This window comes from Propithecus coquereli, unplaced genomic scaffold (assembly GCF_000956105.1).
Source record: "Propithecus coquereli isolate 6110/MARCELLA unplaced genomic scaffold, Pcoq_1.0 Scaffold147, whole genome shotgun sequence".
Lineage (NCBI taxonomy): Eukaryota > Metazoa > Chordata > Mammalia > Primates > Indriidae > Propithecus > Propithecus coquereli.
This window is the reverse complement of record NW_012139080.1, coordinates 6,038,214-6,057,811: the sequence shown is the minus strand read 5'-3', so window position 1 is coordinate 6,057,811 and position 19,598 is coordinate 6,038,214. Positions and strand designations below refer to the sequence as shown.

The following is a 19,598-nucleotide window of genomic DNA, read 5'->3' as shown; positions in this document are numbered from 1 at the left end:
ACCTGATGTTTAATTTTTTAGGAAATGACCAGCAACCTGTTTTCCAAAAAGGTTGTACCATATCATATTCCCTGTAGCAATACTTGAGTGTTTTAGTTCATCTACACCCTCACCAACACTTGGAATGGTCATTCTTTTTAGACTGTAGCTGTTCTAATAGGGGTGTAGTAGTATCTCATTGTGATTTTAATTTGCATTTTCCTGATAACTAATGATGTTGAACATCTTTTCATACGCTTATTTGCCTTCAGTGTATCTCATTTTGTGATGTGTCTTTTCAAATCTTCTTCCCATGAATTAAATTGGGTTTTTAAAAAATTATTGAGTTTTGGAAGTTGTTTATATATTCGTCCTCCGTATCTGTGGGTTCTGCATCTATGGATTCAACCAACTGTGAATTGAAGACATTTGGAAGAAAATGGATGGTTGTGTCTGTACTGAACATGTGTAGACCTTTTTTCTCCTCATCATTCCCTAAAAATACAGTATAACACTATTTACATGTCATCTATATTGTATTAGGTATCATAAGTAAACTAGAGATGATTTAAAGTAGGAGGATGCGTATAGGTTATATACAAATACCACATAATTTTAATTAAAGGACTTGAGCATACACAGATTTTGGTATTTGCAGGGGTCCGGGAACCAATTCCCCACAGATACTGAGGGACAGTTATATTAAAGATACAAATCCTTTATCAGGTATTTGAACTGCAAACATTTTCATCCATTTTGTGACTTATCTTTATATTCAAAACAGTATCTGTCAAAGATCAGAAGTTTTTAACTTAGATGATATTCATTTTGTTTATTCTTTTATGAATTATGCTTTTAGAGTTGTATCTAAGAAATATTTACCTAACCAGTGTTTACCAACATTTTCTCCTGTGTTTTCTTCTAGAAGTTTTATAGTTTTAGATTCAAATTTACTATTTACAATGTACATATGCTATAAACAATTTCCTATTGATAGTTGCTAGTATATAGCAATATATTAATAATTAATTTGTATATATTGTTCTTATATCCTGCAACCTTGCTGGGCTCACTATTAATTCAAGTAGACTTTTTGTAGATTCCCTTAGATTTTCTACATAGACAATCATGAAGTTGGAGAATAAAGACAGTTTTGCATCTTTGTTACCAATCTGGATGTCTATTGTTTCTTTTTATTCTGTGATTGTACTAGCTAGAACCCACCCAGTAGACTCTGGAATGGAAGTGGTGACGGTGAATATCCTTTTCTTGTTTCTAATCTTAGGAGAAAATTCTAAGCATTCATTGTTTCACCTCTAAGCACATTGTTAGCTGTAGGTTTCTGTAGATGTAACAGGTTAAAGAAATTCCCTTCTATTCTACTTTGCTGAGAGTTTTTATCCAGTATGAATGTTGGATTTTGTGAAATGCTTTTGCAAGGGTTTTCTCTTTTAGTTTCTTAGGTGAATTGTATTGAATGATGCTCAAATATTAAACCAACCTTGCATTCCTGTGATTGACTTACTTGGTGATGGTATATTATTATCATTTTTGTATATTGTTGGATTTGATTCACTAAAAGGTTGTTTGGAACTTTTGCATATATGTTCACAAGGCATATTGGTCTGTTGTTTTCTTTTCCTGTAATGTTTTTGTCTGGTTTCGATATTAGGGCAATTACTAGCTACGTAGAATTTTGGAATGGAGAAGTATTCCCTCCTTTTCAGTTTTTTGGACCTTAAAGATAGTTCTAATGGAAGACAGCTGGATTCTCTTATCTGCTTCTAGCTTCACATATGTTCATACACACACACACACACACACACACACACACACACACACTTTGTGTGTATGTTTTTGTGTTCTTATTGCTGAAGGATATGAAGAAAAAGATTTTGGCTCACATAGATATGTAATTAGAAAAGGAAAGAGTGCTTTAATAGCCTTTTAAAATTATTGTTCTTTGATTTATGGTGAAGGAAAATAAAATTGTATGTTCAGTATTTGGAGAAAAACAGTAAAAATGTGGTTAAAGCAAGAGTAATGGTTATAAATGAGGAACAGTTATAAATAATAGTATACTTTGGGAAAAAACCATATTGTTTGAAATTTAAATTGAAATGGATATTCTTTCATATTATACTAAAATTTGATAAGTGGTAGTTTCTTAAAGGTTTGTTTTAATGTGGAATCTGAAACCATGTTAGTGAACTTTTTTGTACTCTGTTACATTAAAATCCATTGGTCTGTCTTGCACTTTGAATAGTTCTTTTACTCATCTCTGAATTTGTAACATCATGTGTTGATCATTTGGAAAATAATAGATTTAGTGAGTTATGCAGAACCTCTAAATATTGATCTTTTTTACACAATATGAAAAAATTACATTTGTTAATATCACCATTGATTTTTATCAGAAAATTCTTTAAATATTGAGGAACTATCAAGGTCATTATGGTTAGAGTGATGTTTTTCAAAATTCTGATTTTTGCTTGAAAGCTCAAATTTTATCATTGGCAACAAATCTAACAGCTGTTTCCTTGAAATGACAGGCTCACTTTGCTTATTTTAACGAAAATGTCTGGCAAAATATCCCAGTCTGAATAATCATTGTTTGTCTGTCCTTTGGTTTTTGAAGTAAAAGTAATATTCTGTGAAAAGAAGTGGCTAGTTCAGTTTGCAATTCAAACAGTTGCCATGTGTTTTCTCCCAACATAACTGTCAGATTTCAGCGTGCAGCAGAAGCGTTTTTGCGCACACAATGTTAAGATGATGTGCACTCATGGGTGAAACTGACCTCCTTTTCTTAACTGCAAGTGTGTGGTGATGAAGAATGTGATGTGACCACTAGCACAATTTGATGTTACTACCTCGATTTGTGCTGTGGCATCAGCTTTTTACCCACTATTGCCTTTGCACTGATGGTCCAACATCATTGGGATGCACAGTCGACACAGTGTCAAAGGTAAATAGTGTTGTGGTATTTTTATGAAAATAGTTTTTGACATAGCAGATTTTCTGAAAGGGTCTCAAGTACCCTCAGAGTTTTGTAGACCACACTTTGCGAGCTGCTGGTCAGTAAGAGCTTTGTCAGAGTAGAAATCCAGTATGCTATCAAAGATTAGGCTGGTATCCAAAGGACTTGGGAGCCAACTTTGAGAAGCCCCTATTGATCAAAGATGAAACAGTTTGAGCATTAACTGCAGTGGATAAAATATATCAAATATGATTAAATCTATGAATTCATATCGATACATGAAATCAAAATACTTCATTGATCACCTGTGGAGGATTTTAGGAAATGAAATCATTCTTCTGAAGAGTGGTAAATATAAGTAAATTAAAAATCTGGCATTTATTTTGCTTTTATTTAATGAACTATACCTCTAGATAACCAAATATGGAATGGAATATTTATGGAATTATCCATAATTCTCTATAGAAATAACTGTTATAAATGAAGAAGGAATGGTGGAATGACAGAATTATCATTATTTTTCAACTCTTAATAAAATGATGGATCTAAGCAATGGTGGTTGGCGATTGCTTATGTTACAAAAGTAAGATAACCAGACAGACATTATTTGCCTCCTTATGGAAGAGTACAATACTACTTATACAGTATTCTTGTGAGCAAATCAAGCTTTAATCAGATTAGGCTTTTACATCCAACTATCAGTTTGCAGAAAATATGTATAGAAGATAGATAAACATATCGGGTGTGTAATGGCAAAATCCAGAATGCAGGAAACTGTAGTGTAAACAACTAACCGTTTTCAACCAATAAATTTCAAGGAAAAAAAGTAATAAGAAACCTATAGATTAAAAGACAAATGCAGTTTATAGACTTTGCTTGGTTTCTGATTGTACAAACTAACTGTTAAAATGAGAGAGATAATTTGGGAAATTTGAACACAGATTTTGGTATTAAAGGATTGTCATTGTTTTTGGTATAATAGTGATATTGTAGTTACATGTTTTTAAAGAGTTCTTATATTTTAGAAAATGGTTAATGCTGAAATTTTTTTCAGAGGAAATGATCTCTGAAATTTGCTTCAAAGAAGCCAGTGGGATGTGTGTGCTTGCATATGGGTATGTGTGAAATAAGATTATGCATGAGTTGATAATTGTTGAAGTTGGGTAGTGGGTATGTGATGATTCATTATATTATATTTTTTCTTTTGTTCATGTTTGAAATTTTCCATAATGTTAAAGTTTTTGCTCATTCAGATTGATGATGAACAGTTTTAAGGAATCATTCCTTCCTCCTGCAACATTGGAAGAGAAAGAAAATTTGTAAAAACTTAAACATATAAACTTTATCTCTACAGAATTTTTTAGTTTCAAAAATCATGAAATACTTATGAAAACCAAAAAGAATAATGGTATAATGAACACCTATATACTGATCACCCAAGAAATAAAAAATTACAAATAAGGCATAGATGATTGCCTAATAACATTTTTTGTCCTCATCCCTGTAGGTAGTCCCTATTCTGAATTTCATGTTCATCACTTCCATGCATGTATTTTTATATAATACATTTATATATGTATGTATATATTATATATAGATACACATAAGAATATGTTGAATTTGCCTATTTAAAAACTTTTGTTAATGATATACTGTACATATTAAAGTTTTTTTGGCTTTTTTTATTTGGAGATTTATACATAATACTTATTTCTGTACTGTGTTGGCTAGCTGAAAAATTGGTAAATATTGTATAAAATTATTTTTAAATGGTATATTAGTTACATTTTCAAATAATATGCTCAGTATTTTTTTCAACCTCGACACCTTTTCAGGGGAAGTACCTCCAAATTTAGAGGAGTTGTCCAGTTGTTAATATGGAAAAAGTATAATAAATAAATGTTTTCCATATGTTCTCAGATTTTTTTGTTCATTCTGAAGTATAGCTATGTATTGCTCTAATGTTGCCTATATTAGTTACTGTTCTAAGTAATAGGTGTGTAGAATAAGACATACAAGGTCTTTACCTTTATGGAACTTACATAATTTCAGATAGTGATAAATTGTGTGAATATATTTTGCTATTGGAAGTGGAGGGGCTGGTGGAAGTGGGCCCTGTATTTGGATTGCAACCTGGAATGAGAAAGAGCCGGCTATGTGAAAAGCTTGAAGAAATGGTCCTCCCTATTGAGAAGACAATCAAATATAAAGACCTGGAGGTTGGGGGAAAAGCTTGCTGTATTCAAGGAACTGATAGAAGACCACTGTGGCTGAAGCCTAGTGAGTGAGAAGAGTGTTGTTAAGAAATAAAGCCTGAGAGGTAGGCAGAGGCCAGATGCCGTGGGGCCTGTTATGTTAGGCTGCGATAAAGTAAGATTTTACTGGGAGTCTGATAGGAAGCCATTGAAAGGTTTTTAGTTGGTTAGCAACTTGATTACATTTGTGGTTACACAAATCTACACATGTGGTAAAATGGCATAGAACTATGCACCTACCAATGTCAATTTCCTGGTTTTGATACTGTCCTATAGTTATATAAAATGTAACCATTGGAGAAACTGAGTGAAAGTTATAAGGGACCACTCACTATTTTTGCAACTTCCTGTGACTCTATATTTCAGAATAAAAAGTTGAGAAAGTCACTGTGAGGGAATGGATTATTGAGCATCAAGAAGGGAAGCAGACTAGTTAGGAGGCTGTGAGAGAGGATGATTGCTTGGACTTTGGTAGTAATAATAGATTTGGAGAGAAGTGAATGGATTAGATATTTTAGAGATGAAGCTTGTGTTGGGTGGGAATATGGGAAAGGGGCTCTGGATTTTTATCTTGAGCAACTGATGGTTTCATGTGAATTTGAGAAGTTAAGATTAGAAGAGGAATGGGTTGAGAGGAGGAAACAGAAGAAGTTATATATTGGGCTTGTTAGGTTGGATAAGCTCTCAGAGGTTGAGGCTACTGTTGAATGTAGGAGCCAAGTAGCATATGGATGATAATGACAGCTGTGGGGTTAGATGAGATCACTCAAGGTAAAAGTGTAGAGAGAGTGAAGAGAAGCGGGCTTGGGACAGAGCTGCTGGGGGAGACATCAATGTCTAGAGGTGTGTCAGAGGTGAGAGGAGGAAAATCAGGGGCGTATAGAGTCACCGAAGCCCAAAGAAGAGAGTGTTTGAAGAAGGAGGTAGTGTGGTTTGGATGGTGCTGCAATGCTGAATATGACCTGGATAGACGTGACCACAGGAGATTTTTGGGAGACCTCAGGGTGTGGAATTAAGCTAGTGGTTTGAAAAGTGAACAATATGTGAGGAAATGGAGAGAACAAGTACATATTTCTCTTTGAAGGAGTATCAGAGAAGGGGGGTGGGTAGCTGTTAGGAACACCCATATCATGTTTGTATGCTGACGGGTATGATTACTTGAAAGGGAGATATTAATAGATGATGGATCAGAGAAAGGATAATTGAATGAGCACATCCTTTGATAGTGCACGAAGGGGTGGGATCAAGTGTACAAATGCAGGGATTGTTCTTTGAATCTCAACGTACCAGCCAAAGAGAGCCTTTTAAAAGTGAGAACACACAACTCTTCTGCTCAAAAACTTCCCATATTACTCATTATAAAAGCCAGTCTTTAAAATGGCGTATAAGACTCTAAATGATCTGCTGTCTTTCTGTGTCCTCTCCCATGCCCACCCCCAACTCTGACCTCATCTCTTACTGCTGTTCTTCCTTTAGTAGTCTGTTCCAACCACTCTGGCTACCTCATTGTTAATAGGACAGGGCAAGCACGCTCCTGCCCTGGGATCTTGGTGGTTGTGACTCCCTCTTTCTGGACAGCTCTTTTTGCCAGTTTCTGCCTTGCTTACTCTCTTACTTCTTTTAGCCCTGTCCTTAAATGGTACCTCTCAATGAGGTCTTCTCTGACCACTCTGTTTAAAATTGACCCCCTCACCCTGTACCTTTTATTCCCCCAATCTGCTTTTTCTCCATAGCGTTTCCCATCACTTGACATACTATATAATTTACATATTTACTTATTTTTTGTATTTGTTTATAGTAGATTGGCAACTTCTAGAATAGTACCTACTATATGTGCAGATATTTGTATGATGAATGGGAACGAGGAAGAAACAATATAGGTGGAATAGATGGGTTTAAAGATCTGGTAGTGGGAAGATAAGTGTATTTTTGTTTGATTTTATAACAGTTGTGACGCAGGGCATTGACAGAGTGGAGGTGGGTAGGAGGAAGGATTGTCAGAGTTCTGAAGAAAGCAGAGAAAGTGTGAAAAGTCTTCTTGGAGAATGGAAAGGTGAACTTTCCGGGTATGATGTAAGGTTACTGGACAAAGTTGAAGGACATCTGTTATTTGTGGTTTTCTGAAATAGAATGTGTTTCTCTACTTAAATCAGAATTAACAACTTTAAGTTATAAAACATAGTAAGGGAATGTGACATGTGTAAACGCTTTATGTTTTTATGAGGGTAGAATTTTTTTCACAAACAGTGATCTTTATAGTATTGAATTTACCATTGATGTAGAATGTGCCCTAACATTCTACATTCTTTTTAGCCTTACCAATAATTCTCGGGTTGTGGGACTCCTGGCTCAGCTGGAGAAGATCAATACTGAATCTACGGAATCAGATACTGCCAGATATGTTACATCAAAAATTCTTCATCTGGCTCAAAGTCAAGGTAAGCTCTAATCTCTTTTTTTGTTTTTGGGATGCTTTTTTAATTCTTTAAAAGTAGATGCTAAAAGTGTTCAAAATTTTGATGAATGGATGATTTTCTGTAAAAATCGAACTTCCTCAAATTAACTCAAGAAGTAGAAAACTGAATAACTTTGGAGGAATTTGATCTGCAGAGTGTTGTTTCTAATAATGATTACAATTTTGCTTATGTATGATTGCCACCCCTGGCCATTTTCAGTAGCACCTAATTCCAGTGCTACTTTAGAATATTGACAAAAAGGTGTCATGTAGCATAGAATATTGGTTATTGGTGTGATCCCTGCTTTGAAATTCAAGCTCCGCGATTCAGTAGTTGGGTACCTTAAGGAAGTTATTGAATCTCTAGGATATACCATCTGTACCATCTCTGTAATTGAGATAACAGATATCATGAGGTTGTCATGAGATTTACATGAGTAGCATGTAACAAATGTTAAAAATGTTCTATAAACATCATCTTTAATTAGACATTATTTCTATATATCATGAAGCTAGTGCCACTAAATTGTTATCAGAACCTTAACAGTGTACCCGAGAAGTATTGACTTTGCACGTAGGAGCATAATGTGAAAAAGCCCAAATAAAACATTAGTGAATTAAGTATATACATTGAAAGATGAATATCATTGCTAAAGAACCCATACTTCAGGAATGCAAAATGGTATATGTCAGGGAACATATCAGTATAAAATTATTTGAACAGGTCAAATAAAATTCATATAATTATCTCAATAGATAGTTAAAAAAAAGACTTTGATAAGACTCCGAAACTTGGGCTTGGTTTAAAAACACACACACACCCCTTTTTTCCCTGAATAAGGGAAAATCAGCAGCTACTTGAATGTTTAACAGTGATGCATTTATTAAAGGCATTTCTGTTAAAAGTAAAGTCCAACAATTATAATCTTCATTTAATTTTTTGTCATTTCATTATTCTGAAGGTTCAGGTCATTGAAATAAGATGTTTAGTAGGCATTTACTGTTCTCAAAAGCTCAGTATCCATTAAGCCTTCTTGATGGTCATAGACTTTTCATTTATTTTGATAACTTCCTCCTATGCAGCCCATGTGTTTGGGGGATAGTTGACACCACCCCAAAACCCAGGAAAGGTCTCTAACAGATTGCATTTGTTTCCAACAAAATTTAAAATACCCGTACCTTTTAATTCGTAAAGTCACTATGTTGGATTCCAGGCTCTGGAAATAACTGGGCTTATCAACTAAGGCAGTTGTACGGGATATTCATTGTATCAGTGCAAAGTTAAATGTACCAGATATATTCCCTATATTATCATATGAAATACCTCCTCTTCAAAAAAACAAAACAAAAAATCTAACAAAAACAAAAGAAAACAAGTCCTCCAAACCTATAGATAACACTTTTGTCATTGCTCCCACTCCTGTAGACTTCCTGTTGCAGCCTGGAAGCCCCTCCTCCAGTATTACCACTGAAAGTGGTACCACGATGCCACTATTAGAGACTGCCCCACCTCCCACCCTGCCACTCATCACTGGGAAACCAACTTCTAAATACTGTCCCAGGGGAGTGTATGATACAATGACTCTGTTTGTAGTACCTAGGATTCGCCAGCCAACATAGTATAAGTAGTGAAAGATTGTCCCATAATTTATAGGGTAATCCAGTTAGTTATCCATTTGAGAGCAAATGATTGGGAATTTATACTTCAATGAAGAAGAAATGCAAACAACAAATAAACATACAAAGTTTCTTTACCTCCTTAAAATTCAGGAACTGCTAATGAAAACAACAAAGATCTCTTTCCCTACTCAGATTGGCAGAAATGAGAGAGAATGACAATGTCTAGTGCTGTTGAAGGTTCAGGGAATAGGATATACTCCTACACTGTTGGTGGTATAATAATGATTACGAGCTTTGCAGAAAATAATCTGGCAATGTGTATTAAGATTTAAAGTGCACTTGGTATTTGACCCGGCATTTCCACTTTCAGAAATGTATTTGTCTAAAATAAAAATGCTAATACAAGAGTGTTTGGGGATGTTTATTATAGCATTGTTTGTAATATCAAAGATCAAGGAACAACCTAAATATCCATCATTGAGAGAATGGTTGAATACATTTTGATATAGCTGGATGGGAACTTTACAATCATATTATGCAATTATTATCAGTCATAAATTATGGATGATGGGGGCTCTTGTAACCCCCACACCCAGATTTACCCTAGACCAATAAAGTCGTTATAGTTAAAGCTTTCCAGGTGGTTCCAAAATTGAGAGCCACTCCTCTTAAGCAGGGAATGGCAGATGTTTAATGTGAAGGACCAGATAGAACATTTTTTAGGCTTTGTAGGTCATACAGTCTCTGTCACCGCTACTCAGCTCTGCCCTGTAGTGCAGAAGCTGCCATAGATGTTACATAAATGAACAAGCATGGCTGAGTTCCCAAAAACTTTATTTCAAATGAAAGAAAAAACTATGATCAGTGGAACATATAGTTCATATGTGGAGCTATATGAATTGTCATGGAAGCCTATTAATAAAAAGCAAGTTTCTTTAGTTCCTATAACTCTATATCTATAATCCCATTTTTGTATGAAATAAATCATTATATTTGTATGTAATGTTTGTATGAGCCAGGCAAAACAAAAAGGAAGGATACATACTATTAATAATTTGTCAGCATTAGATATATCGATGTGATAGGAATGGAGGGGAATGAGGTAAGCTTCTAATTTTATTTTAGACACTGTTGTACTGTTACAATTGTTGTAATTGTTGTAACAAGCATATGCTCCTTATGTATTTAAATGGTTTAAAAAACAAGCCAACCCCTACAACACACTTTATTGACACAGTTAACTTATAAATTTCCGTAATTTGCCCCTAGTTTTTCTTGGATGCATTATATTTGGCCTGTATAATGTACTGCTTATTTGCAGTATGCATGGTACTTTTTGCAATTTACTCTTTATTTTTTTTCCTAAGCATATTTATATTACCCATTTTCATGCAGATGGCCTAATTTGTTGGCATACAATTCTTCATAATATTTCCTTATAATCCTGTTAGTTTCTGTAGAGTATGGAGTGATGTCCCCTCTTTCGTTGTTGATTTTGGTTATTTGTGTCCTCTTTCTTTTTTTCTTGGTCCGCCTAGCTCAGTAGTTCTCAGCCAGGGTTGATTTTGATTTTGCCCACTCCTTCCCCCAGGGACATTGGCAGTGTTTGGAGACATTTTTGGTTGTAAACTTTTTTGGGAGGGGCTTACTGGAATCTGTTGGATAGAGGCCAAGGATGTTGCTAAACATTCTACAAAAGATGAGACAACCTTCCACAAGAAAGAATTATCTGGCCCAAAGTGTCAACAGTGCTGAGGTTAAGAAACCCTGGTCTAGCTAAAAGATGGCCAATTTTGTTTATCTTTTGAAAGAACCAACTTCTGGTTTAATTGATTTTCTCTGTTTTTCTGTTTCATTGATCTCCTTCCTTAATTTATTGCTTCCTTTCTTCTGCTTGCTTGGAATTTAATTTGTGCATATTTTTCCATTTTCTTATAGCGGAAGCTTAGATTATCTTGATATTAGCCCCTTATCAGATATATAGTTTGTGAATATTTTCTCCCATTCTGTTTGCTTTGTTGATTATTTTCTTTGCTGTGCAGAAACTTTTTGAATGAATTAAGTCCCATTTATTTATTTTTACTGTTTCTATAATTGCCTTTGTGGTCTTAGTCATAAATTCTTTGCCTAGGCCATTGTCTAGAAAAGTTTTTCCTACATTTTCTTCTAGAATTCTTATGGTTTCATGCCTTAAATTTAAGTCTTTTATCCATCTTGAATTAATTTTTATAAGTGGTGAGAGATAGGGGTCTTGTTTCATTCTTCTGCATATGGCTATCCGATTTTCCCGTCATCATTTATTGAATAGGGCTTCTTTTCCCCAGTGTATGTTGTTATCTGCTTTGTCAAAGATCAGGTGGTTGTAGGTAGATGGTTTTACATCTGGGTTCTCTGTTCTGTTCCATTGGTCTATGTCTCTATTTTTGTACCAGTACTATGCTGTTTTGGTTACCATAGCCTTGTAATATAGTTTGAAGTCTGGTAATATGATGCCTCCAGATTTGTTTTTGTTTTTTTTTTTTTTTTTACTTAAGATTGCTTTGGCTATTTGGGCTCTTTTTTTGGTTCCAAATGAAGCATAGAATTATTATCCCAGTAAATTGGAATAAGAAATTCTTGTGGAATTTTTTTTTACTCTGATTAGGAGCAGAGAATGCATGTTTTTAGGATTCATTTCTGTATAAGGGTTGGAGAGTTGGGGGGGCACATTAGAATTCAACCTAGGTGTGGAGGGAACTTTATTGTGGGTAAACAGTGCTACAGTTGATGAGTTAGAAGTTTCTATGAAGGAGACAGTAAGGTTTATATAATCCTTATAAAGGAAAGAGGAATAGGAATATTAGGAAGTTATGGTCTGTAAGTGGAAGATTACAGATTAAGATGTCAGAGGTGGAACAGTTTAAGGTCCTGAGAATGGCCGTTGAGAGGGTCGATAAATTGGAGCAAAGGGGAAAGGATTTTGTTGTTGTGAGGTCAGGAAACTATGGAACTCTTGGTATTTGAGTGAATTATCCAAATTGACATTGAAATATCCAAAAAACTATTAATCTAACACCTAGTTTTCATTTAGTGTGAGGCATAAATGTAGTGATGGTGGATGTTAATAACAAAGTGAGTTAGAGGCTACATTGTACTATCTTCAAAGTAACAATGTTTTTCCTCTCCATGAAGGTTAAAATATAATGGTTTGTTAGAAGTGGAGATCTCGTACTTCTGAATATGTACATGATATTAATATAGAAAAATGATTTGGCTTTAATATTAAATCAGTGGTATTAATATTATATCAAAGATACATTGAATATTTGAAACAGTGGTTTATTTGTTTTCTTTTAAAACTTAATAGTTTTTGGTGGAGGCAGCTGGGCTGGGGAAAGAGTGACGGATAGGTTGCATTGCCAGAGGAATCATATACATTTTAAAAAGAAAAAAATTTACTACCATTGTGTTTTTCTTTTTTAATAGGTAAAAAAAGTTGTCATTCTTTTAAGCATTATCAATATAGCAGCAGGGAAGGAACAGAGATGAGCAGTGTTCAGGATCTTCATAGCACTGATGGGTGTTTCTACTCTGAAAGATGTAAGGTTTCTGTAAGTTTAACAAAATTCATTAACTCGACCTGAGATGATACATGATAGCAGGAGATTGTTTAGAGATAAATATTTATAGGTAGTCATTGATAGTTGTCATAAATAATATTATACTATAACCTCTCTGTAGTACATTTTTCCTTCTCTTCAATAACTCCTAATTTAGAGTAAGTTATTCAAATGTATGTCCGGTCTATGACGTTGAAAGGGATTTGCTTAGGGCAAAAATATGATGTTCTGAAGGCTTAGCCTGAGTTTTTTTCCCCCTCTGTGTTGATATTTTCCCCTCATGAGGGCCTCAGTGCTCATCATTCTGCTTTTAAACTCCCTTGACTATCTCCATATGAAACACTGGATTTGGTACTACCAGTCCTTCAAACTTTATTGTGGAGTATGTACTGTATTGAGAATGGCTTGTGTTCTGTAGATCTCAAAATGTGAAATGCACGGCATTGTTGTCCTATATTGAAAGATTTTGTGACATTAGTATTCAGATTTGAAAAAGTTGGAGAGCGGCACTGAGTCTCTTTTGCAATAATCCTGCTAAAAAAATGATTCCTGTGACTCTTAGAATTGCATTAAATTAATGAAAGACTGTAAGCTTTGGGTTCAGAAACACCTGGATCACTTGGTCTGTTTCACTTATTTGCTCAATGACTTTGTAAAGGTTTCTTCTCCTTTCTCAACTTAAGTTTTTGACCCCTGAAAAGAGTAGTTTTTTTTCCTCAGAGTGTTAAAGTTTTGAGGTATAAATGAGATAATGTAGATAAAGTACATGGAATAGGAAATGTTAGTTCCTTTCCTAAATGTTGGTTTATGAGGTATTTTTCCTCTCTTGTTATTCACAGGAGAAGAATTATCAAGAAGCTCTAGAAACTTTTGAATAGAAATAATTTGTACTGTTTTCTTCTGTCCCAGTGAGAGGAAAAGGATCATTTGGGTGATCTGTTCTCCAGATTCTCTTATAAGTAACTCTTCCTTAGTTTTATTTATTTTTGTGTGATTGAGAATTTTAAAATAGTATTAATACATAAAAACATTTGAAAATGGTACTAGGTTTTTGCTTTCACCCATTTTGATGAACTATTTTGTAGTTCTAATCATAAAGATGAAGAAAGAAGCTGCCATCAAGACTCCTACCTTATCCCCAGTTCTGGCACTTGTACTGTATTATTGGTTTTAAGATTTTAGATGGACAGATAGGGAGACACTAGGTCATGACAGCAGCTGTGATGAAATGCAAGGAAGGTCTTGTTAACAGAAATCTGGACGTCCCCACAGAGTAGAATTAGCAACATCGGAGGGAAGAATATCTTATCTAGAAACCAATTTAGAATGTTTATTGGACCAGTGGAGACTTACTGATTCTGCATTAGCTATATGTAACAAAACTATATATATTTTGTTTCGATTTGTGTTTTAGAATTTTTTTTCCCTACTTTTCAGAAAAAACGAGGAGAGAAATGACAGCCAAAGGTTCTACAGGAATGGAAGTTCTGCTGTCAACGTTAGAGGTAAATCAGGAATCGGGCTTTAACTATATAACTGCTAATACCAGGCAATACTGGAGAGAAAACTTACATGAAGTGTAAAAGTTTTATCTTAGAAGTAAAGCCAATAAATGAAAGTGTGTTTTGTGTTCTTAAAGTATTATTTGGAATGGTGATAAAAGTGTTCTAGTATGTATTAGGTGAATATTTAAGTATATTTCTCTATGATTATAATGATAACTGTAAATTTTAACCCTAACATGCCATTCTAATTGGTAATAGAAAATAAAATATTAGCTGGAAATATATCTTTAGCTTAAAATAAGTGATTGACATTAAAAATTATCATTTATTGTATTGTGTTAGCTGATACACATTTGTGATTTGTTTTACTACATACATTGGGTGAGTAACTATATTATGTTGATGATAATTGAATTTCTATGCCAGTCTAAAAGTTTTGGGTGGGCCAGCAGGATATATTCAGAATCTGGATTCTATATTTTATTCAGTGCAATGTTACAAGGAATGAGTTCATGTTTTTTTATAGGAAGTCTTCACATCATAAAGACATCATAAAGATGTCATCATAAAGATGACATCATAAAGATGTCATTTCTCCCTAAATTGATCTGTCACTTTAGAGCAATCTCAATAAAAATTCCTACAAGTTTTGTTTCTAAAGTCCAAAAGGGGGAGGGGAATCAAAAATATTTAATAAAAAGCACATTTCTGAAAAAGAACGGAAATGAGAAAGGACTATTCCCACCAAATGTCAAAGAACATTTTAAAGCTTCAGTAATTCAAATGGTTTAGAAATTATGCGTGATTAGTAGATAGATATCAGTGTAACTGAATAGAAAATCCAAAAATAAATTTAAGTGCTTATAGCATTTAGTAGTATGTAACAAAGGTAGCATTTCAGATCAGTGAGAAATAGATTACTTATTGGTAGCTATGTGGAAAAGTATAACATGGGATCCTTACTTCCTGCATCCTGTACCAAAATAAATTCTACATCAAGCAAAGATTTAGGCATGGAAAATGAAATTATAATACTAGAGGAAGCAAGGGGAGAAATTTTAAATAATCTTACAACAAAGAAGGCTTTTCTAAGTATGAAAAAACAGGAGCTATAAAAGATTGATAAATTCAACCATGTTAACAAAAAGTACATGAAAAAAACACCATAGGTACTTGGAAAACAGAGGAAAAATATTTTGACTCATAGTTTCTTTGACATATAATGAACTTCTACAATCAGTAAGGAAAAAAAATCAATAACCCAAAAGAAAACCGTTAAAAGGCTATGCACAGTTTGCAGAAAAAGAAATAAAAATGTCATTTGAGATTGAACATTACTTTTGATAAGACATATGTAACCAAAGGACAGTGTTTAAACATTTTCACCTATTAGATTGGTTGTCCAGACTTCGGGAAATAGTTACTCTTCCACAATGCTGATGGGAGTAATAATTATTCCATGGAGAACAATTTGGTACTATTTATCAAAATAAATTATCAAAATAAATGCCCATATTCTTCGACCAAGAAATTCCAGGAATTTATCTCACATACAAGTGTACTTCAACACATATAAATGTACTTACTTATTTGTTGCAATTTTTAATAGCAAAATATTAAAAACAACCTAAATATCTTATGGGTAGGTGACTGGTTACATAAACGATGATATAGCCATATAATGGAATATATCCTGTAGCCCTTAAAAAGAATAAAGAAGCTCTTTATTTATTAATGTGTAAAATATCAAGATGCAAAATAATATCTATAGAGCAATACTATTTAGAGAAATAAATCTGTATATACATGTATATTTACATGAATTTCTTTTATCCTTATGGAGAAATAAATCTGTATATACATGTATATTCACGTGGATTTTATGTTATCTTTGGCAGGATACATAAGAAATGGGTAACATGATTGCTTTCTGAGAGGGGAGCTGGGTGATTGAGTAGTCACCATATACATTGTAGTGCCTTTTATATTTTCATTCATTTACTGTTTCTTTGGTATAAAGATGAGGAATTCAAATGACAAATTAATTTTTCTTTTAATGTTGATATAAGCAAATAGTTCAAAATGATTTGTAAAAATTCTTAAAGGCAAGAATCATAGACTGAAATGATAAGAGAATAGTGGAAACCTGAATACATTTATTACTAGAGAAATTGGAAAGGTCATTTGTCAAATATGGGTAGTTCCCAACAGGTACAAAAAGTTTGAGAATCACAAATTTACAATGTCTTAACAAAGCAAATTATTTATTTCAGAATACAAAAGATCTTCAAACTACACTCAATATCTTAAGCATTCTTGTTGAGCTGGTGTCAGGTGGTAAGTTTTTGTTTCCTTTGGTCTAATTTCTGTTTGTAAACAGTGATCAGCGATGTATCATGCACACTTTATTTGGAATTTTCTAATACTCATAGAGACTATTCTGAGTATTGGAATTTAGAAACTGAAATGTCTTAACTCTTTTGTTGTTGTTTTGTTTTTGGTATCTTCAAATATCCCTCAAACTACTGAGAGCCATGTGTTTCAGAACTTTGAATCTAAAATTTTGACATCACTTGTGTTTATTCTTTGTATGCTTTTTTCTTACTAAATGAGATAAAACAAAATATGATTTTGATGGTATTTGCTTGATTTTAGAAGTCATCACTTTTAACCATTTCTTGAATGCTAACAAGTTGTGATACCTAATATGGGAGGATTCGCTGTTCAAGATTTGTTTTGTAAATTTTTAGGTGGAGGTCGCAGAGCAAGTTTCTTAGTTTCCAAAGGTGGTTCACAAATATTGTTACAGTTACTTGTGAATGCCAGCAAAGAGTCTCCCCCACATGAGGAGTTAATGGTACAGATTCATTCTATTCTTGCAAAGATTGGACCAAAAGGTAAGGATTTCACTTGTATGATTATCGAATCTAGAACAATGTTTGTAACATGGATTCTCTCTGCCTTGAAACTGCTCAATTGTTAAAAATTTTATTTCTCATTTTTATGGATATGTAATAATTGTACATATTTATGGGGTACATGTGATATTTTGATACAGGCCTACAATGTGTAATGATAAAATCTGGGTACTTGAGATATCAGTCACCTTAAACATTCTTTATTTCTTTGTGTCGAGAACATTCCAGATTTCTCCTATAGCTATTTTGAAATATAAGATAAATTGTTATTAGCTATAGTTGCCGTATTGTGCGACTGAACACTGGAACTTATTCCCTCTAACTGTATTTTTGTACCCATTTAACCAACCCTTTTTTATCCCCCCTTCCTACTACCCTTGCCAGCCCCTGGTAGCCACCATTCTATTCACCGCCTTTATGAGATCAATTATTTTAGCTCCAACATATGCGTGAGCACACGTGATATTTATCTTTCTGTGCCTGGCTTATTTCACTTAACATAATGTCTCCTCCTTCCACCTATGTTGCTGCCAACGGCAGGATTTCAGTTTTTTCATGGCTGAATAATATTTTATTGTGTATATGTACCACATTTTCTTTATCTATTCATTCATTGATAGATACTTAGGTTGATTCTGGATCTTGGCTATTTTGATAGTACTGCAATAAACATGAGAATGCAGATATCTCTTTGATATACTGATTTTATTTCTTTTGGATATACGCAGCACTGGGATTGCTGGATCATGTGGTAGTTCTATTTTAGGTTTTTGAGGAACCGCCATACTATTTTCCATAGCGGCTATCCATACTAATTTACATTCCCACCAAGAGTGTATGAGCATTCCCTTTTCTACACATCCTTGCCAGTATTTGTTATTTTCTATCTTTTTCATGATAGCCATTTTAACTGAGGTGAGATGGTATCTCATTGTGATTTTAATTTACATTTCCCTGATGATTAGTAGTGTTGAACGTTTTTTCACATTCCTGTATATTGGCCATTTATATGTCGTCTTTTGAAAAATGTCAATTGAGATCTTTTGCCCATTTTAAAATCCAATTATGTGGGTTTTTTTGCTACTGAGTTAAGTTCTGTATATATTCTGGTTATTAACCTCTTGTTGGATGAATAGTTTGTAAATATATTCTCCTGTTCTGTAGGTTGTCTCTTTACTTTGTTGATTGTTTCCTTTTGTGTGCAGAAGCTTTTTAGGTTGATGTAATCCCATTTGTCAATTTTTGTTTTGGTTACCTATGCTTTCGAAGTCCTAGTCAAGAAATCTTTGCCCTGACCAATGTCCTGAAGCATTTCCCCAATGATTTCTTCTAGAAACTGCTCAGTTTTTAAAATCTAAAATGCTACTTCTTTTTCTTGGATGTAGTAATGAAATGCTTTTTTATAGTCAACTAGTGACATGCAGGAATTCAGAATCCAAAATTCATGAGGAATTAGTAGAAAAAAGAAAAATATGTTAGAATCACAGGTATGTCTTGGGGTGCGTGTGTGTGCCTGTTTATGTATGTGTGTAAAGGGAATGTAATATGGTTGTTGTCGAGGTTAGAAGGAGGGAGTATGGATGGGAATGTTTTGAGGAACATGGAAGTAAAATATGTCATTGCTTTTCATTAATAGTCGTATTTGTGCTGCACAGTCCCAATGCCTAGGAAACTTTTACTCTAGTTAAGAAGACCAAAATAGAAAAAATTACAAGACTGATTATTATAACAATGAGACATGCAAAATATTAAAAAATACCAATTGAGTAAAATGGGATATAGAATCAAGGAAGAAGCAGATTTAGGTTAGGTTAACAGAGGAGCCCATCCGTTGAATAGAACCTATGTTCAGTTTACAGTTGTTTACCTGCACAAAGATTAAAGTGATTTCCTAAACTCTTAGAATTGTGTTTTAAGAGTTTTCCATTGCCTTGTGGCATATATATGAGTTTTAAACTTTGAAGTGTTTGGCTAAAATGCTTATTTTAAAAAGTGAGGCTATATGTATACACAGTTTGTGTATCTGTATATATTTCATGCATATCTTTATATATTATATAAATATTTAACCTAGTATTTTTAACAGGTGTTTTATAGAAAGGAACTGTGGGTGACTTTAATTTTCCAGGTGTATTAGGGGCCTAAAGACTTAAACATATATTCAGTTTATGTAAGAAACGTATTAGCTGTCTCTTATTTTTCTGTAACTCGTGTTTGAGATTTTTGTGGAGAATGAAAAATAAAGTAAGAAAACCTTATTTATTGATCAATATTGTTATCTCATACTTCC

General features: G+C 33.7%; 1 protein-coding gene across 1 annotated transcript in view; it reads left to right on the top strand.

Moving 5' to 3' along the window:
* AGTPBP1 (ATP/GTP binding protein 1) overlaps positions 1-19,598 on the top strand; it is a 175,637-nt gene that overhangs the window by 23,292 nt on the left and 132,747 nt on the right. Inside the window, 4 exon segments of the mRNA XM_012640014.1 lie at positions 7,525-7,649; positions 14,323-14,390; positions 16,664-16,727; positions 17,141-17,287. Coding sequence (XP_012495468.1) covers positions 7,525-7,649; positions 14,323-14,390; positions 16,664-16,727; positions 17,141-17,287 — 404 coding nt within the window.